The sequence below is a fragment of the Centrocercus urophasianus genome, unplaced genomic scaffold (genome assembly GCF_019232065.1).
Source record: "Centrocercus urophasianus isolate 14NV4802_14NV808 unplaced genomic scaffold, USGS_Curo_1.0 seq_23, whole genome shotgun sequence".
NCBI lineage: Eukaryota > Metazoa > Chordata > Aves > Galliformes > Phasianidae > Centrocercus > Centrocercus urophasianus.
In genome coordinates, this window is record NW_024884789.1 from 816132 (window position 1) to 842767 (window position 26636).

At 45.8% G+C, this 26636-nt stretch overlaps 1 protein-coding gene across 4 annotated transcripts in view; it reads right to left on the minus strand.

Annotated features, from left to right (window-relative positions):
• Positions 1–25788, minus strand: part of PIAS1 (protein inhibitor of activated STAT 1) — a 50156-nt gene extending 24368 nt beyond the window's left edge. For 2 of the 4 annotated variants that reach the window (XM_042824167.1, XM_042824164.1), the window contains exons 1-2: positions 21272–21415; positions 5515–5959 (exon numbers count right to left, since the gene is read on the minus strand). In XM_042824167.1, the coding sequence (XP_042680101.1) occupies positions 5515–5959; positions 21272–21400 (574 nt within the window). In that variant the 5' untranslated portion in view covers positions 21401–21415. Of the gene's footprint in view, positions 1–5514; positions 5960–8596; positions 9016–21271; positions 21416–25745 lie in introns of those variants that run through there. The other 2 variants (XM_042824166.1, XM_042824165.1) reach the window with 2 other exon arrangements.
• Between the last annotated feature and the right edge of the window lie 848 nt (positions 25789–26636).

A 26636-nucleotide genomic window follows, 5' to 3' on the forward strand; every position in this document is an offset into this window, starting at 1 on the left:
AATTAGAGCAACCCACACCACCTTCTTCTGAAAGTCATCCTCAAGAGAGATTAAAGCATCAAGATTCCAAGTTAACAAAGCTGTTCAAGACACGGAAGCTGGAAATGCTGCTGGGAAGTGACACCCATGTCTTAACTGTAAGTGGAAATCTTAAAAGCACATATGTGTATAGCACAGCTTCCTCTCATGACACCTGAGCAACACTTCCGAGCCTCAAAGCACCTCAGTGGGATGCCAGCCCAAACTTTATTCACTGATTATTAATGGATTACTCAGACTTTGAATCAACAGTGTGGTCTGCCATAATTCCTTCCACTACAAGCTTTAATTATCAAAAAGATATCTTAATTTGATCTCGGGAAGTAAAGTAGCTTTCTAGATCCATCCACACTAGAGCAGAGGCATCAGAAAGCACCCACATCCTGCAGGATCCTGGGACCGGGGTGATCTCAGTTCCACGTGTGAGGAGCCAACAATCACCTGCTAAGGTGAACAGTGAGCACTGACACTCCTCCTCTTGCAGCACAAGGGCTGCACAGCTGTGCCAAACTTAAAAACACTAAGAGAAACTAACTACGGAAAGATGTGAACCTGAAGAAGGCCATATGCAAATAAAACTGGAGCCCAAAAAAGAAACTTCAGTGCGCCGTAGCTCTGCTCTGCCACAGCACACAAACAAGAGCGCAGATTCCAGCTCCTTCTTGCGCAACCCGAAGCTGCAGAGCCGGAAGTCGGAGCGCGGCCTGGGCTGAGAATGCAGGGTTTTGCTGAACTTCCTCCCACAAAGAACATTTGAAAAAATAACAAACACAGAAGACAGTAAAAGCGTGACTTTCATATAAACCATGATTCTGATTGCACAGAGCAGCAGATCAGCTCGCTGATATATGGAAGGGTGAAATACTTGCCAAACAAAACTCTTCCAGTTTCCAACCTAGATTTCTAGCTGCTTTGATTTGTTTAATTGTTTAATAGCTGTAACTTGAACTACAGCCACACTAAAGATTTTGGTCAGACCAGACGCAAGCTCTGCCTTCAGGAATGTGCCATGTCCAAATAACCACGGCCAATCACACGTGAAACAAGTTTCAATGTAAATGCAAGAGCATTTACAGTGGAGCGTGACTGCCGGTCAGTGAGCACCAGGCAGAGCTGCTCTTCTGAGGGCAGGCACCGGGGGAGAACCCAGACTTCTGGAGAAACCCTGTTAGAGTCCACAGATGAAGAAATTCCACCGGGACCTAAACAAACCTGAGCAGAGCCACAGAAGCTCCTTCTGCCCAATGGAGACGGCCCACAGGTGCTGGCAGGCAGGAGATGCTGCTTTGTGGGGGTGATGCCCAGAACACCACATTGTTGCCTCCTCCTTCCAGAAGGCTGAGATGCGTGGGCCAAAATTCCCATTTCCACGGCTCAGTGCTTTAAACATCACTTAGCATGGAAACACAGCAAACAAATCATAGGACCATCACCCACGTGGAGTTCAGACAGCTTCATAAAAACAGAATGGCACAGCCCATAACCTCCCTCATCCTTTAAATTGAAAAGAAAAAGTTAATCTTCCACTACACACAGGTAAACAAACACCCGTAGCCTAGTTACAATGTTTTTTGGAACAACTACACAGCTAAAGCAATTAGAAATGGCATATGCTGTAACAAGAAGTATTTTTAAGATGTTGTTTAACAATCTAAGGTTCCTTCCATAATAAGCTGGCAGAATTCGGGTACTCATTACTCATCTCATAGTAAACATTTTACCACACAAGAGATCTATCGGTGTGATAGAAGTTACTTTTAGAAAACTGGCCCTATTCTTAAAAAACAACCAATTAGTAGCTTATGCACAGCGACTGAAGGCTGAAAATAAAATACAGTGAAAGCTGCAGCTTCTCTTAAACTAAGAAGCAAGATTTCTCTAACTTAAAGGAATTCCTATTAAAAAAAGGTCAAAATAATAAGCAGCTTTCATACATTCATCAAGGCCAAATGGGATCTCCTTCTCCGAAACATCTTCATATAATCACATGAAATGGCTGTTCAGCACAAGGCAGAGTGCTCACACTTCTCATTAGAGCTGCAAGAGCTCAGAGTACACATCCATCCACACACCTTCAGAACAAGCAATGAGTATCCTGAATTGGCTCATACACAAAAATACCCAATACGGGCTCCTTCTCAATGTTGCAAGGATGATGACTAACAAAAGATGGATAAATTCCACAGCTCTGCTGCCTTTTGGAGAGATCTCTTCCTTTCAGCTAAACGAGGCTACAGGCAGCCTTCGCAGGACCACAGAAACGCTGTCACCTCCAGCAGCCCAGGCAGCAGAACCGTGACCAGCAGCACTAGCCACAAGGCTCCAAGCAGCTGTGTAGGAGTTATACAGTTGGAACAGTTGGAAGCAAAACAAGGCACCTAAGTGAGCAGAGCAGCAGGAGGGGTCCCACCACCACCCAGATCTAGGTGCTAATGTCAGCTGTTCAGAGACAAGCAGGTTGAAGCAGCAGGGCTGTGCTTACACGTTCAACTCGTTAGGCGACTCTGGGAGCATCCTACTCACTGCTGGGGGTTTTATGGGTTGCTGCACAGCAAACACAAATAAAGATAGCCAACAGCCTTCTAACATTAACTTGTCACAGCCATTTCAGCCAGCCATGCTAAAGATGAGACCCTCAGTAATTGCTGCTGGTGAGGAGGAGGGGGGTTGATAAAGCACTGTTTTCTTCCCTGTTGTGAATGAATCCTGCCCACCTAGCTGTCAGCATGCAGATTTTATTGCAGTTCAGAGCTACATTTTGAGGAAGCAAGTATAAGAAGGCAACATCCATTTCCTTCTTTTGTTCTTGACATTAAAAATAATAGTTAGCAAATTTAATTTCCTTATCTGTTATTCACATTAGCTTGCATACTGCCTACTTGCACAGAATATCTGGGCACAGAATGCATACTCAAGTGTCCTGCTGTGCAACTCCCTTCCCCCAAGCTTTGTCAAATTATCGTTTTCCAAATTAATAATTACTTCTTGATGGCACAGAAGACTCCTCCAGGCAATCCTTCAAGCAGCCCCACATTGAACAGGGAAAGACCAAGAGAGAATCAGATACAAAGATGCTATCCACCGAATTCATACGTAATGATTTCTTTCAGAAGAATCCAAAAATCCTCAAACCAATGGAGTCTGCACTCATCCCCACGTACTTTTACCATTCTGACAGGTTCTATTCTAAGAACAGAGACATTCATTCAAAACTCTTCAGCAGCTCATCTCATAGTTCTCGCGGTGCAAGAAAATGAAGAAAAAAAAACCAAAGTTTCTTATAACCATCCCATAATGAACCTGTCAGGAAAAAGCAAGCAGGAGATCCCAAAATGTTGGCCAAATGACAAAGTTCTGAATGTTCACAGTCTGCATCTGCCATTTGAAAACAAAACCCGAGAACCAAGAAATTGGATATCTGAGGAAAGCCGTGCACTGCCACAGTGAGAAGAATGTCCAAACCATTTAGGGCGAGTATTAAAAAATATCACTTGGAGCTCCTTTCTGTTCGAGTATTCGTAAATGCACAGATGAAGATGACACACAGGGGCTCTGAGTTGTTTTGCCACGGTGCTGGGCACCCTGCTCTGTGTCCCCCTGCTCAGGTAAGGGTTGGACCAGGAGGACCCAGAGGTCCCTTCCCACCTCAACCACCCGCAATCCTGCAATAGTGCACAGAGCTGCACACCCCTGGTTACTAATCCAATCGTTATTTTTCTGCTCCAGTCGACACATACATCTATTACTTTAAAACATCCTCCTGACGTTTAGAGCTGGCAACTTCACAATCTGCAGAAGCATTGCTTTCCACTACAAAAGGAAACAAACGCTGCTCACACGCATGGACACTGAAACATTCTTCCCAAAAAGCACAGGAAGAAACAGCTTTTTTTTTTTTTTTCTACCAGTACTGCCTCAGATAAGCAGCACGGGATGCACATGCTAAACAAAATCCCAGAACAAGACCTGACACCAACTGAAAGGAGCAGAGATTACTTCAACTGCTTGGTTGGAGCTTCACCCACTCGCATTTTCTTACCCTGGCACTCAGAGTCCACCAAGGGGAAAAAACATTTTATTGTACATGAATCCTCAAGCAGTAAGAAATGACAGAGCACGAATTACGATCTCCTCATTCAGGGCTGGTTTGTCAGGCACAGCACTGACAGAAAAGTGTTCTTACCACATCTAGGACTAAAAGCAAACCATAACTCCTGCATCGGGATGTCTTATTGAAATGACAGTGTTATTTTTAAGTAGTAATAACGTAGAAGTGATGAGACACATTCTGAGCACCTAATTGTCCTTTAGCACCAACACCGCCCGGAACGCTTATCAATCCATCAGACTTCAGACTAGAACTGAACAGATACAGCACACCTTTGAAAACAATATCTGAACCAGAACCCGAGAGGATCAAAAGCCATCTGTTCTTCTCACAGTCTCAGATTCAACAGCTAAAACAAAACACAACTGTGCAACGTGCTGCAGAAGCCTGCACACAACCACACTCGCTCACACAGCAGACTCCTGTCAGCCCTGCGGCAGCGCAGGCTACAAGCATAAACTACCTGCTCACTTCTGCTTACAAGGAATCTCTTTTGCAAAGGACAATCTTTTCACGCCCCACCACCTCCCAACTCTCTCCCTCCCATCTCCCCCTCCTGCCAACTCTTCTCGCTGTGAGTCTTCACCAGGATTTCAAGACGGCAGAAGGTTCCAACATACAAGCAGCCTCTCCAGGAATCAACAGGACTATTGCATTGAAGTCGTATTAAAAGTTGCCGTGCTCACAAATGCAAGGTGGAGTCAGAGCCAGAAAAAACCCACGTTGTTACATAACGCTCTGTAAGCATCATCTGGTGCTCAGCAGCTATCCAAGAGATTTATACCTTGGTACAAAAACTGTTAAAGAAAAGAAGCCACAACAGCTGAAGAACCACAAGTCTTCCTAAACTCGGATGTTCAGTCCATAAGGGATCATGGCAAATAGCACAGCATTCCTTCCCAGCACAGATGAGAAGACCTTTGTGGGCCTTACTCAAGGTTGTTGGAGTACTTCATTTTTTATTTTTTTTTTTAATCATTAAGCTCTATGTTTTGAGGGATTTTTCTGTGCGTGTTTTTTGTTTTTTTAAAGTTAAACAGTTGTGGAGTTTGTTTGCTTTTTTAAAGTTCCTTTTCCTAAGGTTCAATTGTTTCTTTTCAAACTCACCCCTTAAACATAACGGAACTTTGAACCATATTTAATGGCTCGGCTAAAGCAACTAATGAGCATTACGTAAGATGTCTCTCTGCATAGAACAATCTGTTCCCAAAGTTACCAAAAATAGCAATTCTCTAAACACTGCTGTGATGCAATATTTAACCAGTTGCTGCATTAGCAGCTTAATTCATCCATCTATTAAAAAGTCCATCTTCAAACACTATCACAGTCACAAACATTAACACAAACATATCACAACGCAAGCTTACCTAGGCTGGTAGGTTTTATCAGCTCATCCAACAAGTCGTAAAAAGGTAACTTCTGAAGTTTGATGTCGGGATGGACAGGGTGGAGCGCAGATGTGAGGTGGGGGAGTTCCAGTTCATGTTTAGGTCCCAGAAGCGAAACGGGGAGCAATGGTGACGTGGCGGGGTGGCCATCGTAACTGAGCTGTGGAATGGTAGATGGAGACAAAGCTGCTGGCATGGAGCTTGAGTGTACGCTGGAGAGAGATAAGTCTGCAGGTGTCATGATTTTCTGGGGGAACCTTCGCCTATAGAGTTCTTTGATTTTCATTTGTACAGCAGGACTGCAGCCAGCCTTTAACAAATGCAGTGCTTTCGTGAGAAGTTCGTGTTTCCGTCCGTGCTTGTTCCTCCCTGCGTAGCCCAGAAGTACTTGCAGCTCAGAAACTCTAAGGCTCATAACCATTTGCTTGAAAGAAACAAAACAAAAAATTAGTATTCAAGTTTCATCATCTCAAGCACTAACATTAGAATGTAGCTTAATCTTGTTAAGCAGAACATTCTTGAAGGCACACGACCGTTGCTATTCTTCCATTACTGAACTGAAATATAATGAGAACAGGACAAGATAGGTGCATCTACTTAGAAAGTCTGTAACGAGCAATTTTTAAAGGGATTTCCACTTGCCACAGGCAATTCAGGATAGCAACACTGGGGAAAAACTGAGACAAGGACAGCTTATCAGTACACGAAATAACACTGGGATGCATAACTATTTTCTAATCAGTGTTCTGCTAACATCTATAACGTTAACAATTCTAGAGGAATAGCAGCTAGAGGAACCAGAAGTCACGCACTGCCAATATCCAAGTCTCCACTACTTGCACTTGAAAGCTGTGTCAGCACTTAACTCCAGGGCCCTACTTCACTTTTAAGTCCCTCTCTCACTTTCGCCATGCAGCTTAACTATTCCATGCAGGTTCAAAGGAAAGGAGAGAAATGACTGGATCGAAGTTGAAGGAGGGAAGATTTAGGTTGGATGTTAGGGGGAAGTTCTTTACAAGGAGAGTGGTTGGGCCCTGGAACGGGCTGCCCAGGGAGGTTGTGGATGCCCCGTCCTTGGATGTGTTTAAGGCCAGGTTGGACGGGGTCCTGGGCAACCTGATCTGAATGTGTGTGTTTGGTGGCCCTGCTAGGCAGGGGGGTTGGAACTACATGATCCTTGAGGTCCCTTCCAACCCGGGTGATTCTGTGATTCTGTGACTGATGCTTAAAGAAATAGAAAGAGGTAATTATAATTCGAGTTGCCTAACCCCACATGATCATTACTGAGTTAAAGGAAACTCCTTGGGCTTCAATTTCCTCACTTATCCTCAATCTGTTCTCTCATCAGAGCTGCACGTTCTGTTTTGGCTCATGGAGCCCTTCTATTCAATTGCATCTTTATTTAAGCAGTTTTTCACTGTCCCCCCAATAGTTAATGGATCAAACCAGTAGGACTTGTAAACCGTTTCACTTCCCCAGGAACCGAGAAACACACTATGCAAAGCAGAGCAACCAGCAATCCCCTGTGCACACCAAGTGCTTCCCCATGTCAATCAGCAGCCAGAAAGCCAACTCACAAGTCTGCATCCTATTTCAGAACTTCTTTCAGTGCTTGTCAGTGGCTTACTCACCATAACACAGCCCATGACACAAACTGAAATGATATTCCTGCAGAATTCTGCATTTGCAAGAATTTCATGAAAGCAAAATGCCTAAAACCCACCGCTACCACCAGCTAGTTGGATCTTCCATAGGAAGAACAGGGGTGTCTTGGCAGAACAAGGCATTTCAGTTACACTCTGAGGCACTGACAGCTGAAAGGAAAGCGAAACAAACAGATCTGAAACACGCAAAAGAACACTGTAATGCTCAACAAACATTTCTCCAACAGAATGAGGAGTTACAGCTGAAGGGCTCTGCCTGTGACCATCACCATTTATAAACACCACTTCCTCAGCAGCGGTCTCAGTGTCACTCTGTTCTTGTACTGCTAGAAACTCGCAGGCCCAGCTTGCAAAAAAATGCAGAGGAATAAGAAATAATTGAGCTAAATGAGAAACTCCTGCTAAATTTTGGATGCTGTCCATCTCTCAACTTATGGAGAAGTTAGAAATAAGCACACAGACAGCAGGGCCCATCGTGCAGCCAGACTCTTGAACCAAAACAAATAAAATTCCTCATGTTTTCCCCACCCTGAAACATTCCTTAAAAAGAAGAATCACGAAAAACACTGTTTGCAATATTAAGAGCACTAGCAGATGCACCAACTGGAAATAGCCAATGAAGAAATGGCACTAGCAGTTTGTAGCAGAGAGCTGCCCCTACTTCTGGCTGTTTATCAACATAAAGTGCTTGTTCAGTTCTTCCTAATGCAGAAACAAGTAGAAGGTAAAAATATAAACAAAAATCGAGGTTGGTTCAAGTTAAACACTGATACCAAAGACTGAAGATTAGTTTGCAAACTGCAATTACAGGTAACCTGGTGTTACAGCCTAGAGTACAGGTAAATGTACATTCCTCCCAACTTCACACCAGTGCACAGAAGCGGGTGCTGTTTAATTTAGCTGCTCACCCGCTGTGGAACTGCGGCGCGAGGCAGCAACGTGGCTACAAGCTGGTTCCATGCATGATGAACCCTGCTACCAAACCAACGGGGTGCTCTGATGCTACTGTGCATTTTGGTACCTGTCATACTAAGGTAACAACTAAAGTCCAAGGAGGGAGGACAGCAGAAAAATTGTTCTAAGTGTGAAAGCCAGCTCTACAGAACCACAACTTATCTCAGTGTTGACTTGCTGTAGCCCTTGATAGAGCTCCGAAGGTAATTCTAATCTATAAACACCCATCTGACATTTCCTGCTCAACAGCACAACACCAGCACGTGCTCCTGCACGGAAGCTGTGAGTCACGAGGGCTGCCTGCCTGGCAGCATGCACTCCGCCACCCATGCGCCGTCCCCCAGGCCTTGGGTGCCACTTCCCTGCCTCACCACAGGTCACCCAACTGCACATGTCGGGCAGGCGGCCCGCAGAAGCACTGCATGAAGCCACTGCTTTCCCACCTCCCAGCTGCTTGTTTCCAAATCTGGGCCACGGCACTGGCAGCCAGATGGCAGGCACGCAGCCATTCGATCCTGCTCCCACTGCGCCACTGCTGCTGGCTGAGGAAACACAAGGATGTATCCTTCCCACACCTACTTCAGGTAACCAGTACGGTCTGAAAAAAAAAAATAATCAACAGCTTAAGGATGCTGAAGCAATCCATGGGCATCGCCCTAAGGCACCCACTGACTTCCTTCCTGCATCTGCTTATTAGAAAGGACGTTCTACCTACAGCTCTGTTTCAAGAGCTGCTGCATTTTTGGAGGTTGTACCTACATATCAGATACAAAAACTGTTCAAGTTACCCATCCAAAACATCTGGACACGTCTCAGGCTAACAGGAACACTTTTCTCTTTACAAAACCCAAGACACCCGCCGTAGGGCTACGAAACACAAAACAACAAGTGTGTTCAGTGCACAATGCAGTGTGTGTGCCCCGCAGCTCCTGAGCCAGTCCAACGCCTCCATCAGCAAACAGGCCACTTTGGAGAAGTGCACCCATGACACAAAATTTTTGTTTCACAATGCTATTTAGGCAGAATAGCCACTTTCCCAGGAACCTTAACTTCTAGGGAACAAATGCGTACAGAGCCATCAACATTAAGTGCCATTTACTGCTACTTCTGTTCAAAAGAAAACAGCAGAGAGAAATCTTTATAGAATCTTCACTTTCTGCTCCCTCCTCTGCTTCTTTGGGGGAAGGACTTCCCTAGAAGGAAAGACACCTTGACCTGGGAGGTAAAAGCGAGCATAAGTAAGCTAGTTTTTTTGTCTGTCTTTTAACTAAATTAACAGGAAAGCATCAACAGGGAAGCACAGCAGACAGTACTGAAAACTAGTGACAAACAGCAGTCAGAAGATGCTGCCTACAAAGCAGTGCCCAACCACCCTCAGCAGCAGCACAAGGAACCCCAACAAGCAGATAATGCCTTCTACAGAGGGTTACTGCTCCAATAATCAGCCCCAGCATCAATCTGGAGAATTTAACAAGTTATTTCCGGATGCCTGCGATAACTTGAAGCTGTGAACAAGCTCCAAAACACATCCAAGAGATCTGCCAGGACAACAGGCAGCATTTGGCTGGGTACCATACCACACGGCGTGCCTAGAGCTATGCAACAGGTCCTCCTCAGCTCCCTAACCATCAACATGAACGCTGAAGGGGGGAAAAAAGGAAAATTGAACGCCTCACCCTAGTCTGACGATGAGAGAAGTAAAAGAAGAAACAAGATTCCGATTCTTTTTCCCCGAATAAAAGCAACCAGGAAGCATTAGATTAGTATGGAAATGGTCTTGGAATTAATCTCAGTATGCCTCCGACATCCAGCTGTAAAAATAGAGGAGAGTTCCTGCATGCTACAAGCGGCCTGGTTAACCCGATATAAATCTCTTCTTGAGAAGAAAGAGCTACACAAGCCCTCCGCACAGACTGAGCTCTTGGGCTTCCACACACCTACGATTTGTGAAAGTGACAGATCATAAAAGATGGGAATACTTTTACCTCTATGAAGGCACATTCCTGGGTCCTAAATTCTATTTGCAAGACTTACAGGAGGAAACTAAAAGGGCTCAACTGTATAAAATGAAACCAGCCTACCGAAAACCTACAGGAGGGAGTGAAACAGCCAATTCATGGGAGCTGAGGCCTCCACGACAGGCTGTAACTTCCTGCATTTGTCTAATGCAACCAAAATACTAAAGGGTTGAAGTCACAGTAATTCAAAAGGGAAGGGAGGCAAAAGCACAGAAGAACGGTCATAAATATGCAACACACTGCAACCTTTAGGGAGGCAATTGGTTTTCATAATGAGAAACTCAGCTGTCTCCCAGTGTGATAGATACAATGTTTAGGCAAGCGGGGCAGCTCTAAAAGAATAGGTACAAACCAATGGCAGGTACAATGTTATTTGCCTTTCACTGCATGCACAAGGAGATTGGGTTTCTCTGGCTTACAAGATACTCTATGTTTGCCCAGTTTATCCGTGCTGATAAAGAACATTTTACAGCCATATGACCAGAACTACACATTCACCTCCCTGGCATTAAAAATGGTTCTGATCCACAAAAAAATGCATTAAAATGACATTGGCTGCTAACGTCAGAATCAGCCTGGGCTGACCTACTGTTAGCATCTCTGCAGCTGTGGGCTTAAGGTCAGACTCCGCATTCATGATTTTCACTAGCTCCCATGCTAGCAAAGAAAGCACACGGCCAAGCTGAAGTCACCCTGTGTTTCTTATTTCAGTGAGCTGACAAACAACGAGCTTCCTTGCTACTAATGTTACAGCTGAGCATCTTCAACATAAACATTCCAGCCCTTGAAAGAACCCACCTCAGCTGCAAGCACCTTCCAATAGCAGGAACCCTCTCTGGCACTGAAAAGCGCGGAACTTTGCTCTGCAAGAGCTTCTGAGAGACTTTCAAGGTGAGGCTGGATCAGCCCTGGGGCAACCTGATCGAGCTGTGAATGTTCCTGTTCACTGTGGGAGAGTTGGACTAGACGGCCTTCAGAGATCCCTTCCAACTCTGAGGTTTCTATGATTCTATGACTCCGGCCAGGAGGTCCTGCAATTTGCTGCTGTCCTCACATGACAGCTGAGTACGCCCAAACCGCTCAGCTCTGCCCCAAACTCCACAGAAGCAGCAGTGCAAAGAACCCCATTAGAATCACCCAGGTTGGAAGGATGCTCCACGTGGCCAAGCCCAACCACCAACTCGCCCCACTGAGTGCCGTCCCCAAGCGTCACATCTGCACATCTCCCAAAAGCCTACAGGGTGAGGACTCCACCAGTGCCAGGCAGCCCACGTCAGTGCCTGCCCACCTCCCTAGGAGGGAATTCTTCCTGAAATCCAATCTGAACCTCCCTTGGTGCAACCTGAAACCATTTCCTCACATCCTATCGCTTGGCACCTGAGAAAACAGACCAACCACCTCCTCTGCTGTAGCCTCCTGGCTCCCAGTAACAACAAACAATCCAAGTAGACAATTTTTACTGCAATACTCTCATACTAAAAGTTCTCTTCTGTTTCGTTGTTCGGCGGTTGTTTGTTTGTTTTTTTCCTTTGACTTTGGAGTTTTGGGCTGTTTGTATTTTGCACCAATCTCTCCCGGTGGAGTAAAGGCAGCAACCTGCTGGTGCAGCGAAGCGGAGATCTGCTGAAGAAGAGGCGCAGCCCTCCATCATGTCTGTGCTGGGTTCGATTTCAAGTCACTCACGTTTTTATCTTAATCCATAAGAAAAGTTTTATCGCTCTTGAGAGACGGCACCCACTAGGTGAGCTATATTAGGACTTCTGCTATTAAATAAGGTTGCTGACAGCACTAATCTTCATTCCAGTTCTTGGAGACTTGAGGGGTTTTTTCAGCCACACTCAGACTTAATTGTCCCCAGCGTATTTATCCTTGCAGAGGGGAATTACTCGTACAGAGCTACGCACTAGCATCATTTTCATGACAAGTAATTGCAGAAATACCAGCTTAGAGCATCCCTGGATACAAAACAACGTGCCTCAAGACTAACAGCTTACACCTAGGGCTAAAAAGGAAGACAATTACTTTCAGCTATTTGGGAGAGGGTCACTGCCAGACAAATTTACTTTTTGTTAACAGCGTTCTTAACTAAAGCCTTTCAGCTGGCAGACAAGAGAGAATTCCTATGCCATACACTTCAGTGGAGCCCACACGGGCTGCAAACACAGCTGTCCCAAGAGCTGCTAAACACACCATGTCGCATTACAGTCTCTAGCTGCTTACACCACAAGTCTGCATCGCTAAAAATCACAATATATCTTGTACAGCATTCAGTAAGAGTCTGAAAGATCACCTCGCAGTTTCAAAAGGATCAAGACACTACTGGAAACCACACTGGGCAATCATTCATTCCTAAGCCCAGCAATCTTCAATTTAAAAAAAAAGTACACATGCATTTTTAAATTTGCAATTAAAACACAAAAGCAATGGTTACATGAACAATGTGACTGATTTGAGATTTACAGATTGGGAGTCTGCTAAACAAGAGCAGTTAGCCTTCGTTTTTCAGCTGAACACCAGAGATTAAGCTCTGGTTAGTTTCTAAATATCTGAACTATCTGCTTGAAGCACACTAGCTTTGGGAAGCCAACCCAGAAGGGAAGCTGGAGAAGAATGTACCTGGAATTCAATGAATGCACTCACACTGCAGCAAGGATGGAGAGGCAGCTTCCACAAGAAGCTTAGAGAAGCTCTGAGCAGCAAAGCACAGCAATTCCAGGACTTACATTCTCACTGTCAGTTCTGATGTTTGCTTGCAGCAGTTATTCAAGTCTCTGCTGCATCAACAGATGTTGGTTCCTCACATAGCTAACTTAAGCATCACTTGATTCAAACAAATTAATGCTATAATACATGCCTGCTTTCCTTTCCTCCAAGGAGATATATATATATATATATATATATTTTTTTTTTAAGAAAAAAACACTTTTCTATTCCTTTACATTACAAAACTGCAAAGTGCTCTATCCTGCACATGCTGTACATTAGCACCAAGTACTGACGAGTTAGTTGTCCACTGTAAATAAACGAAGTTTTTCTACTTAGCTCGCTTGATGTAACACTTCGGGATATGAAATTACACAAACAGATGCTCAACACATTCTCCAATAGGCTGCTGTTCTGTTTGGGTCTTTTTTCCTCAGTGCTCATTTTCCTAGGATGCAATACAAGATACAGGCTGAGTCCTCACTAACTTATCCTGTCATCCAAAGAAGTCTTAACGATCATATTAAACTTGGGTAGCAATTTGAAAACTATGGAACAGCAGGTGGAAGCCAGTATCTAATTGATCCTCCCTTCCCTTGGAAGCAACCAGTTATGCCCTCAGAGAAAGAAAATTGAGTAACTGGAATCGTCCGTCCACAGCTCTCATTAACGTAAAAAGCAATAAAGAGAAAAGCTAAGAAGGCATCTTCTGTTAGACTTCAAAGCAGCCCTCCTCAGGAAGATCCACCTGAAAAACACATTCCCAGGCTTTGTGACCTGCAGGACCCACACACAGCCACGGGCAGCAGCTGAGAAGCTGCGAGGCAGAGCCACAGCCACACCAGCCCTGCCACTGTGAAGCACACACCAGCACCACCAGTGCCTCACCGGGGGCATGGAAGCATTTGGTACTGCTTTCATCTGTAGCCACTGGAGTATAAAAACAACAGTCAATAAATCCAGCCAGAGGAAAAAGGGGAGAGGGAGGAAGTGCTGGAGGAAAGAAGAATGGAAGGAAGAAGAACAGGAAAATTGAGAGATCAGATAAAACATCATGTATGGGAAACACTTGTGATTTATCATTAGAATATCATGATTGCCAAAAGGGGAAACGGAACCCAAACAAAATAAATCTCCTCACAACAAATACCTATGGAAAACACTGGCCAAATACCCTATTCCCTCATAATAGGGGTCCACCGAGAATAATGATTTATTGCTGCTAACAAGTGTTCTTAATTGTTATGGCAGAAATAAGCATGGGGAGGGGGAGAGAGCAAAGGTTCCCACTGTGTCAATAAGCAGAAAAGCAAATATTCCATCAAGCAACCATACTGCCATCCATGTAGCTTGGGGTTGGTTTTTTCCTCCCTTTTGCATCACCACTCCGCCAAGCCCCAGGTAAGAAGCACCACACAACAGGAACCATCTCACCAGACCTGCAGAGACCACCAACACAGCAGGAAGCCTCCAGTGCACACATCAGTGTTCTCACAGCACAGATTAATGTGAATTCACCTCTACTTTGACACAGCGTTGATTTCAAACACGTCTGAGTGAAGGGAAGAAGGCATCAATTGGGGACTGGGGAAAAGTTCAGTGGAATATTACTATTTAGGCTCACCACAGGAACACATGGGGCTATGCATGAAACTAAATCAGTAAGATGCTGAGTAAAACCACTCCTACCTATCCTAGCTCATTTTTTTGTTGAGACAAAAGATCTAGGATAGAGAGAAACACCATACCAATGAAGTGCCACAAGAAAGCCATACCTGAACCACGTGTGGGTACCTGGTAAGCCAAGAGAAGCCAGCTTAGCAAACTCTGATGACGTACTGACTGACCATCACAGCACAATGTCAAATACAGATCACAGGTCTGACTATTTAACTGCACTCTAAAATCTAAGGCATTCCTAACTGTACAGGTGCATCAAATATGGAATTATTTGTAACACGCAACAACGTGACATGGAATATATATTTATATTTATAAGATAGACACCTCTATCTTAAAGTGTCATTTATTACTGCAGAGGAGAAATCAGTACCTGGGTAAAAAATACCAATGTCGAAAGTGGGTGAACACGCTGCCAATGGCCACAAGGAGAGGAAGCAGACCTTCCTGCTTTTCTTCAGCACTCAAAAGAAGACAAAGACATCAGTTCCAACAACACTGGCCGGTGACAGCACACAGAGATGTATCCAGGTGCCACAGAGTGATCCTAAAACCACATTCCTGCTGCACCCCTCAGACTTCGGGCTGCTCTGTTCTCCCAACCCTTCCAGTGTTGTCTATGATGGACAAATGTATTTTTACATCTAGTAACTGCACTGTGTTACCTGCAGGCTCAAAGACAAGCAGGCAGTGCTTAAGAACGCATTAGTTAGCAATGATTAATCCCAGGACAAAACACTCTGCAGTGTTAGAAAGCTAAGAATACATCCTCTATGCAATATTTTCCTGGCCCACATACAGCACAGACAGAAACACTCCTTCCAAAGCTTGCCTAAGGAGACACACCAAGGAACCTTGCTGGGTGCTAAGGGACATTTCATGCCACGTGCCATCGGTGCCTTTCGCTGCCACCGGATTCTTCTCAGAGTCAAAACAATGCTGGATTAATTGAATCTATTCACACAAGAACCCCCTGCCATGCATGGAAACAAACTGCCTGATGGAATGAAGGTGGATTTTTTTTTTTGGCTTTTCCTCTTTTTGTTTTAAAAAACAAGCCAACTTTCAGCCACACCTATGATTTAAAATACATTATAACTCTGCAAGTAAACTCCAGAAACGATACTGCGTTTAACTTGGCTTTCTCCATAAAAGAGCTGCCTAAGAAAACTTCGATAGCACAGTTCAAACTTCCATGGAAACCCTGACCAAGTGAGCACAGAGGCGCTGCCTTTCTGCAGCAGTGCCTGCAGACAGCTCTCCTTGCTCCCCATGGAGCACAGGGGGCAATGCTGCAGCCACTGCCCCGTTTATTTAATCTTTGGTGGCCAAACCACTGCCCCCCTCGTTAACAGCACTCATCCAAATCCCCTCTCAAGAGGAATTTGCATATATACAAGCCTTCTGTAGCTCATTAATGTCATCTGCACGACTCTCACTTGCTCATGAATTTATACTCTGTTTGACGCCTTTCACATACACAGACCAAAGGCATTAAGGAAAAAAATAAAAAAAAGATTTAGGATCTCCTGACAAAAGCAGGATTTTCTGGGTTTCAGTCCAGCACTTCACAATGAAGTGTCTTCATCTTCCTGTCTCCTGGTAGGCTCACTAGATAACAAGCAGTTTCCTCCCAGGTAAAGATGCTGTAAGCTGTGCATTATTTCCCCAACCTGGCTCAGCCCATATCCCACAGGTACCAAAAGCCCTCTTTCAGGAAAAAATACAACCAGAGGCAGCCAATGCAGTGAATCCACTAACACAGAGCTCAAGTCCTTTACTCAGCTATGAGAACGTAGGCTGAAAAACAAAGCTGCCTCCAAAAAAAAAAAAAAAAACAAAAAAAAAAACAAAAAAAAAAACCTTTTCTAATTAACCGAACACAGGCAACAAGTTTCAACACATCTCTGCTTCCCCTTCAAACAGCTGCGCACCTCCTCAGTCCTACCTATGTTTAAAAACAACTGTGTAGCACAGGTTGAAAGAAACTCTGAAAATCCAGTCCACGCACACAGCCAGGTATTCTTACAGCTTTTTTGTTTTTAAACGGGTCAAAGATCCCTCGTTTGCTATTCAGAGTTCTTCTATTTCAATCCCGTCCAAGTTAAAACAATAGAGGAAGGTCATGCATGGAGTTCTGCAGGGGCCCACGCTGGCACATGCAGCTCAACCTGCTTGTTAGTGACCTAGAAAACAAAGTGATCAGCTGTGACAAAGTTGCTGACAATATCATGTGGTCATAAGGATGAAGGCACACAGGGGAAACTCTGAAAGAGCTCAAGAAACTGAGTGCCAGAGCAATTCAATGCACGTAAATGTAACGCGATGCCTATGGAGACAGATGGGCTGAGCTGGGTGCAAGCAGCATTGGGCTCTGAACGGCCTTTCCCACCCCCAGAGCAGCTTCTGGCCCCTCGATAAACCTAACGTGGAACTATCGGCTCAGCTGCAGTCAAACACACAAGGTATTGTTAGAGATTATTCAAAAAGAAATAGAGAACATGATAAACCATCATTTGCTGTATTAATCCCTGGTTCACCCGGATATCGAAGAGTAGATGGCTTTGGTTGTCTCAATTTAAAAGTACACGAATGTCACAGAAGGATGACAAGTCAATTAGCAAAAGCTAAGACTTTTCAGCCTTGAAAACAGAGAACGCAGGGATGGACACGACAGCACAGAACCACGTGCAGCTTGAGCAGAGCAGACAGGGATCAGCTGTTCAGTCTCTTCAGCGACACAGAAGAGCAATCAGAGCACAAAGCTGGACAGAACCAGACTCCAAACAAAATGAGAAGGGCCTCCGCGCAGCAAAGCAGCAGAACAACAGAAATTGCCATCAACAATGCTGGGAACAGAAGCAGCACACGCATGCTCAAGAGCAACCTGCGTGAGCACCTGGAAGGGCTCATTGCAGCTCACCCAGCCTGCAGCCCCAGCAGGGTGAGAGGGCTGAGCTGAAAAGAGCCAGACTCTGCGAGAGCTCTGCAGGGAGGTGGGACTTATCTCTCCTATCTGTCCCCTTGCTGGTCTTCCCTATGCATTCACTTGTGGAAGCTGGAAGGAAACAAAACTGAGCTAACCGCACCCTCGGTCTCGCACTCTTTAACTCACGTTTGGAGCACATCTCTATTTTCAGCCGTTTCCTCAGAACTCCAGGTGACACTGTCAAGAGCTCACATAAAAACGTTACCTCTCAGCTGAAAGAGTCAGATCCTAACGGCAGAGGTAAAGGTAAAATTACAAACTGTATGAAAACCTGGGTGCACTCCCTTCAGAAAAATATTATGTGAAGTACTTGTAATTCAAACTGACAACTGTCTGATACTTGATTAAAAAAATTTGAAGCCCCGCCATCAAGTGGCCTCAGCAGATTCCCTGCTGAGATACTGCTAAATCAACATGGAACCTAAGGAAAAGAACAGCTCTGTTTCTGTAGCGCTGCTGAAGTTCCTCCATTTTTCACTTTGGTGCGATGTATTTATAGGTGTGCTAACAACTCCATAGACAGCCCGAGCACAGCCGTCCCTCACAGAATTTTCAATAAGCTGAAAATCTACACAAATACTTGGACTCTTTGAAAGGCTCTTATTTTGCACCAGGGAAACAAGATACAACATCTGCACAAAAGTGAGATCATTTTATCAAGGGAGTCTCAAGAAACAGCACGAAGAATGAGTATACCAGAAAACATTCCCATCCGCACTACTTTTTTACAACTCACTTTCGCAGCTCATATTACAGATCTCTACCTGAACCAGACGTATTATCCCTACCGGATTTGACTTCTGCTTAGGTGTTTAAAAATAAACAAATAAATAGCTGCACCTCTGCTGAATTGCCAGGCAAAACCAAGTTTGCTGCTGTTTCCATCCTACGTTCTACTCCGCCTGCTAACTGGTGATGTTTCCAGTTGAAAAGCTGAACGGCTGCCTTATTAAGCACAAACCCTGGTGTACCTGCCTGCAAATACCATCCCTCTGTCGTCACCTTCGCCTGAAGATTGTGACTCAGCTCTAGCCCAGCACAGACTCTGAGAGCACTTACTGTGTGTCTGCACATATGGGTTACAACCACAAGGGATGCACCTTAGGAAAGTGAGGGAGCAGTAAGGAGAAGGAGCTCAGCTTTCAGCCTGCTTTATAACCGTATATTTAATTGGAGTGGGTTTGGAGGAAAGAGCAGGGAAGCTTCACGTAGCAGCTTTCAGAATAGACAAGAGCCTTCCCGAGCCTGCTGGCGAAGAGATGCCCAGCTCCTGCCGGCCACCTGCCGCCACCTCCAACAGAAGACTGGCCACTTTTGAAGTCCAGCTCTCTGAAGCAACTCTCATCTTTCCCAGAAGCATCAGTGGATGGTCTCAGCGTTCAGCGGTGCACATTTCTGAAGCTGGTAATGATTTGTTCCTACATTTCCACTACCCATCCAGCACGCACAAGAGGACAGGTCCAGGCTCTTCAAAGGGGTTCACAGCAGGGTGCAAGACAGAGAGCACAAACTGAAACAAAAGGTTAGGACTAGGTACAGAAAACAAACAAAAACCCGTTTCCACCACAGGACGGCTAAGCAGTGAGAGAGATCGCCCACAGAGGTTACACAGTCTCCATCTCCAAGGGTTTAAAGGCTAGACCGGATAAAGCGCTGCCTAACCTGCTCTGACCTTGCAGCTGAACCCATTGTGAGCAGGAGATGGACTGGGGACTTCTTGTGGCCGCTCAACCCGAAGCACCATACAATCTGTGGTCGGGATCAAGGAGGCACATAAGTGTCAAACTGAAAGCAATACTTAGAAAAGCTAACAGGAGAGCCCTTCTGAACTCTCAGCTTGATGAATTTAGCAAGACAGATCAGACCTAGGCTGGAAACTGGGAAAGAGCCTCTTTGTATAAACCATAAACACGTAAAACACGGTGAAGGAAACATCTACAGAGATAAAGAGCTGCTTCACAGCTTACTGCTCTGGAAAAGCAGCTGGTTGTGCATCGGCCCCAAAGCAGGGTAAAGACTAAAACTCACCTCTTCTTAATCTGTCTTGCTGTTAAAACAGACCTCTAGGATGGAATCTGGCAACTGAAGCGCTGCCTGCAGCCTGTGCAGCTCAGGTGGAAGCAGAACTCATACATGGCTAATAGCATACATCCAGGAAGCTCATTACCATTTCCTAAACAAAACCAGGGAACTTCACTACCGAGCAATCTTCAGTGATGCGCATAAATGAGTAACACCATCTCTGCATGCTAAGCAAACTCTAGCCTATTCACACAGCTTCATGCTCTATTTGCATTAAGCAATGGCTTTAAGATGCTCCTATTCCATTACTTATCATGTCCCTTCCTGTATAAGCCTCTCATATATTGTTTCCTATAAAGGTCAAGCTTAGATTGACCCCTGGGTAGTTACATACTAGCTTTCCACTTCTTTCATGCTAGACAAGCCCTGTAATACTCACCTGCTGCTTGCTCCCATTCTTCTTTAACTTTGGGATACAGAGCTTGTCTACTGAGTGCTCTGGCATCCCTTCAGCACATGCTAACACAAGAGCAGGGATGCAGCACCTCCAATACCAGCAGGAGACTAAGATTAAGCAAAGAGCTGAGAAATTCCTAAATCAGACATGGGAGCATCAGCAAAGGAAGAAGAGAAATGACAACAGAAAGCCCTGAACCACAGCACACAGAACAGCAGCACAGCATTGCCTGCTATGGAACATTCTGCAAGACTAGAATAAAGCTGGCTAAGGCGGTACGTCCCATCCCATGCATCCCTAACTCCACATATTCCCATTTGCAAAGGTTTAAAATCCTTGACTTTGTTGTAGCCCCAAAGTTTCTCATTTACTCCAAAACGGCCATGTTTTTGGCAATGACTTACAGCTGTTCAAAATAGCTTTGACAGTGCTGAGTTAAGTTACAGAAATAAACACCCTTCTGTAAGCTACTAGAGGTCCTTTCTTCTCTTTGCACCCCCCACCATTTTTACTAGCAAAAGAATCTGCTCTCAAGAAATGCATTTAATTTCATGAACAGACTACCATTGAAGGTCCTACTTGCAATTTTTGCATCGTAAAACCCAATTACTCTCATTTCAAAAAGCCCAACACTCCAAGCACGTACTAGCTTACAAAGAGCTGGAATAGTGACACAGCAACAGGACAAGCAGTACCTGAGCTTGACTGAGAGGACTCCAAAGCTGCCAAGCACGTGTCCCAGCCGTCACCCAAACAATGATTTCCTTTTTCACTCCCCCTAAGAACAGAACAAACTTTTCTCCTTTCTCTGCTACCCAGAGGTGAAGTTCCTGCTCCCCAAGGACAGCATGAGCTAACAGCAGAATGCACACGGGACGTGTCGTCAGCTTTTTTAAATGCAGAACCGTGTTTGCATTCTTCACTCCTGGCTTTCGTAAGATTTTATTTTTATGGAGGGCCATAAAGCAGGGGGTCTCCCACCAGAAAGAAAGGAGCACCTGTAGCATCTCACATCTGAGCAGAATTTTGTCAAGCGGAAGTGCAGCAGCAAAAGTAAACAGTCAATGCTGAGACAACTCAACGTCGCAGGCAGAAAGGGGCCAAAGTGCCAAACACCAGTATCACCCCGTAAGAGAAAAGTTGCAAGCAGTCCATTTCCCAGCCACAAACCTCTGGGACAACAGGTAATACAGAAGTCCATAGGCTACCTGTTGAAAACACCGAGTCACAGCAAGGCAAGCACACTTACCCCAACTTCAGCTGTTTTAGACGAGATCCCTCTGCCAATGGAGCCCACAGCCCTGGGGCTCAGCTCCCACCAGCACAAGGTTACGAGTGCTGCTCCAGGGCTGCACAGCAGCAAGGTGCCGGCAGCCATGGAGAGAGCTGGGGTATCTCTGAACAATTACAGGCAGCACTCGAGCCTCAAGTGTTTACAAGTTCTGTTTTGTTTTCCACTGTAACAGTGCTAAAGAGAAAAATGATCAGATGTTGACTTCCACAACAACAGATTACAGGAAATAAAACCTGTCATGCCAAACACATTAGTGACAAGTCCACACTTATCTCTGCGCTCTGCATAAGCACAGGTCAGACTATAAACCGTATCCGTCATCTCCATCCCCATAAATAACTTCTATCTGAAGAAATCTTAACTGCCCCAATCCAGCTCCAAGGGATGCTTTTAAGTATCCCTCGTGCACCTGATCCATAGCCATTCCCATCAGCAGCCCAGCAGCCCTGAGCACTCCCCTACGCAGCTGACGCTTGGCTCTTGCTCCTGGAGAACACAGCTACACTAGGTGCTCCTGCCCCTGCCCATCTCTTCCCATCTAAGCTTTCTAACTGCGATTGCTAAATCTCCCTGTAACCAAAACAGAGATATTTGGAGCAGCCGGCGGTTATCCTCTCCCCCTTCTCACAAGCGGCAATAAATACAAACTTCATCTGCACAGCCCACAAACACTTCCAGGATGGCCCCTGGCGTCTGGGAGGGGTTTTTACTGGAAATGTGCTGACACTGTATTTACGTGTACACAACAAGCAATCTGTCCTTATCGGCAATAAGGAAGTGTTACGGATTGGGATTTTGACAGCTCAACAGTGATGCTCAGCTGCCAATTTTATCCATCTCATATCTGCAACGCCAATGCTGAAGAGAAAAGCCTGAGAAGTGATACCTAGACCACAGTGCAGATAAAAATACAGCGATACTGACACGCACCAAATTACTGGCATGAAAACAACGTAATCCAGGACTCACTTCACAATGAAAAGTGGATTATATTGCCTTCAATCACAGAAACACGCAACCCCAGCAACTTATAAAAGGATTAAGCAAAAATAGCTCATAATACAGAAGAGTAAAATTCTAATTGAATACCAAAATAGGTAGCTTATGCTTATTAGCATCGACAACGCAACTTAACAACCGCATTTCCACACCAGAGATCCATTTGTCACTGATAGCACCACCACCTGAAAGCCGTGCTGCCAGCCTCTCCCCCCGAAATTCCGCTTCCCCGTATTTAGGGGAGGGGTATTTCCCCACTGCATGCTCTTAAATGGCTCGTTTTCATCAATGCTGTGTGGAAATGCTATTATGAATTTTCATTCAAGCTCTTGGCTCACTTTTTTTTTTTTATAATGGTATAAATTGTGTCTAACAAGAAACACACCAGGGATCTCTTCAATCCCCAAAGGCACTTTCTTAAAAGGAGAGAGAACAAAGGAGAAAACCTCCCAGCATGTGCTTACCAAACCAGCTTCTTAGGACAGTATCAAGAATGACAATACTAGAACATAAGCTTTTCTTTTTCATTCTTTGATCCATGTATAATTGAATTGATTATTGCAAATTGTGTAATGATTTCCAAAAGACTCGAGTAGAAGGCAAAGATCACAACAGTCTAATAACCAATTTAAAGAGATGTAAGAAATATTGAAGGAAAGATTTAATCACTCAAGTATACTCCTTCCAATTAGAAAGAGCTTTAAATAGCTTACCTTGAGATAAATTACAGTCTGTATGCAATTATACAGAAATAGTAATTAAGATCGGGAAAATTCACGTATGTCTCAACCTCCAGAGTTAGGGAGGTAATCTGCACAACAGACATCCCAGTTACCTTGTTTCACCAGCAGAAATAAAAACATATTGGTTCAATTTATCCAGAACTCGGAGAGAACCAAAGAATTCAGTAACCTTACAAGGCTACGATCTGCAAAGTAGGTTTGATCTTATCTGGTTATTTTTCTTTCAATAGGACAAACATTCTCTAATGGGGCACAAGACTGAAACGCTCTTGATCGTGGTAAGAAAATACATCACAGGAAACGTTATTTCATGACTTAACATTATGTGAAAAATTACAGCAAGCAAGATGACCGCTGTTTCTCTTAAGGAAGCGAGATCTTTTGTTTTACTTGGGGCATCTGGCAATACCCCACGCTGTATCACATTCCCCAATTTAAATGTGTGTACATTACCCACACGTCACCCCGTGGTTCTTTGCACAGGAAGGCAAGAAAGTTTTAGAGAAAGAGAAACTCTGACAAACTTCACCCTGCACGGGCAAGCCAGATACTGCCAATTATTACATTTGATTTTAGCTTTAAAGGTCACTAGATCTGAAATCAATGCCACTTCCTAATTAATCAGAGGAGAAACGTGGAAAAATTTCACCTAAGAAAATTAAAGTAATAAAAAGAAGTCCGCGTTCATTCCTCAAATAGCAGAGTCTCGATCACAAACCCTCCCCTCAGTTTTCATTAAACTTTACTAAAAGAGCAAACATAACAGCTTGCTTTCTGGGGATGTACACCTGCACGAAAACGTTCCCTGCACCAAAACCTGACAGAGCAGCTTTCTGTTAGCCTCCTTTTTTCAAGGATCACTCACCTTACCCAATACCCAATAACAGAGCCAGCCTGCTCCTGGAAAAACCAGAACATGATAGACATGACCCCGAGCAGAACTTCCATGTTTCCCTCCCAGAGGGCGGCACCCACCCACCTCTCTTTTTTTTTTTCATATGTCCTAGAGGAAAAAAAAATATGCAGTCAAGCCCCTCCATGCTGAAGTCTTCAAAGCATGAATATATGAAGTTACTGGGTTTTTTCTTCCATAAACTGCCAAGCCCTCGCAGCCACCAAAACCAGCCAACTTCTCACAGACCGCAGAGTTTCCATCCTACGGTCCCAGCCTGCAAGTACCACTAAATATCCCGAGCCGAGAAGTGAAATTGAAAATAAACCGGTCAGACTGACATTTACCCTTCAGGTCCCTGAGGTAGCAACAGTACTATAAAGAAAAAAAATAAATCATAATTTCTCAGCACTGGTACTCAAGAAGCAACATTCAGACAGAGATCGATGAAGAAGTCAGGGATGACACGTGGGCACAAAGACACTTCTGCACGAGCTGTGGCTGTAACGCTGCAGACACCAGGACAGGGCGTTCGGCAGGCAGATCTCAAAGCTTTCAGGATCAATACATCATCACTTTTCATAGGGAAAACGTGCCTTTTAGTGCTGTCTCTGGACCACCACCCTGCCAGCTCAACACACAGTGTAAAAACTTTATTCCTTCATTGCACTCAAATCAGATGCTAATAAAGGCATCACCACGTGCACACAGCCCAGCTCCAAAAGCTGCAGAGCCAGGTACCTGCACACATTCGCCATGCAGAGATTAACAGAAGTTTAACACTGGTATCAAACCTCAATGCTTTAGCTCGTTGCATGGAAGGATAACTCGGGGGAAAAAAAATCTTGAGGCAAACACAGCTCAAGCAAGGCAGCTTAAAAACAAACGACAGGGGGGGAACTGAAGGCAATGGGGGTCTGGCAGGCACAGAGCCCAGACTTCGGGGCACATACACAGCGCCTGCACTGCCAGCCCCTAAAAATGAAAGCATGGGAAACCGCTGCGTGCAGAAAGCAGAGGGCTCCTCGGGAAGACAACAAGTTTCCCCGGTCACGCTCTGTAAATCTCAAGTTTCTGTCATATTCGACGCACTTCTGATGCGTACGGCTCTCGTGATGTGAAGTGCAGAGCGGGGAAGCGAAGCCCTCCTGCTAAGAGCCCTGTGACAGCCGCAGCCAAACTCTCAAACTTTCCAGCTCGCTGCCACACACCCCCAGCCCGCCAACGCGAAACGATCGCAAAGTTCCGTCGGTTTTTGCTTTAATTTCTCAGCATGAACTCCCTGACACCCCCCACCCCCCGACGGCCTCATCCCGCTGGGCCTCAGCTCAGCACCGCACCACAGCCCGGCTCGCTCCCCACCCCCGAGGAGTTAAAGGAGAAATAACTTCGCTGACGGACGGGAGGGCCGGGGGAGGGCTGCGTGGGGGGGCTGCCAACGCCTCCTAACGGCCCCCGTGGCCGAGCGGGGGGGGCCCGGCCGCCTGTCAGCCCCGGACGGAGCCGTGCCATCGGGCTCGGCCCCCGGCCCCGAGCGGAGCGCTCCGTACCCGCCCCGGAGATCTCAGGGCGGCTCGACCGCTGCCCCCCCCTCCCCCCCGGGCTGCTCCCCACGCCTGGGGGGGCACTGCCCGGCGGGGAGAGCTCCGCTCCGCCGCCCGCCCCGCTCCATCCCTCAGCCGTCAGATGAAGGCGGCCCCGCGGAGTCACCGCGCAGCGCCTCGCTTCGCCCCGCAGAGCTGAGAGGAGCGCGGCCCCGAGCGGCGTCGCGGAGGGAATTGGAGCTGCGCTTTACCTTTAGTTCCGCACTGTCCGCCATCTTGCAACTCCGGGCGCAGGCGCAGTGAACCCCGCCGGGACACCGCCCCCCCCATCGCCCCCTCCCGCCCGCACGCAGCGCGCAGCGTTTGAATCGCGGCGCCATTTTGTCCCTCCCCTGCGCTCCCTCAGGGATCTCTCTCTTTCCCCTCTCTCTCTCCCGCTCCACACACGGGGCTGGGGGATCCCGCACTTCTTTCTCCGTACGCACGCGTTGCTGCGGGGTCGTTCCCGAGCCCTGAGCGCGGAAAGTTTCCCCGCGGCCCGCTGTCATCGCTGCGCCAAGGGAACGGGGCCCTGGGGGAGCCGCGCTCCTCAGCGGGGCTCTGAGGGGGGAACGCGGGGCCTCCCTGGGGCGGCGCCGGCGGAGCGGTGGACACGCATTCCTGCAGCAATAAGTTGATTAAAACTGGAATTTGCCTCTCCGTTTCTTATTCCTTCTAATTACCGATCGCTGTCACACTTTTTCCGCTTGGCCTTTACCTCCAGCACGCGGGGTAGAAAAATGGTCTTGGGCGCAAAGGTCAATATTGTACATCCTTTTAAGTGAGACCAAATTCGCCCGTTTTCCGCAGCTTCCATAAAATTCATCATCATACATTCAGAAAGCACTTACATTATCTGCGGTGCGAGATAGAAAAGCATTAATGCCTCCACTCTCTGGATGGAGGAAAGCATGCTTGAGGCCACACGGGGAATCGATAGTAAAGAGATTACTACTCGTGATTATTTCTGAATTATAATTTATGTCTCCCATGTGACCTGGGTAGTTAGCCACAATTTAAAATTAGGCAGTTTCCATTGAGGGGAAGATGTGATAGCGGTATCAAATATCTCCTACTAAGTAGCTTTTTGATACCATCCTGTT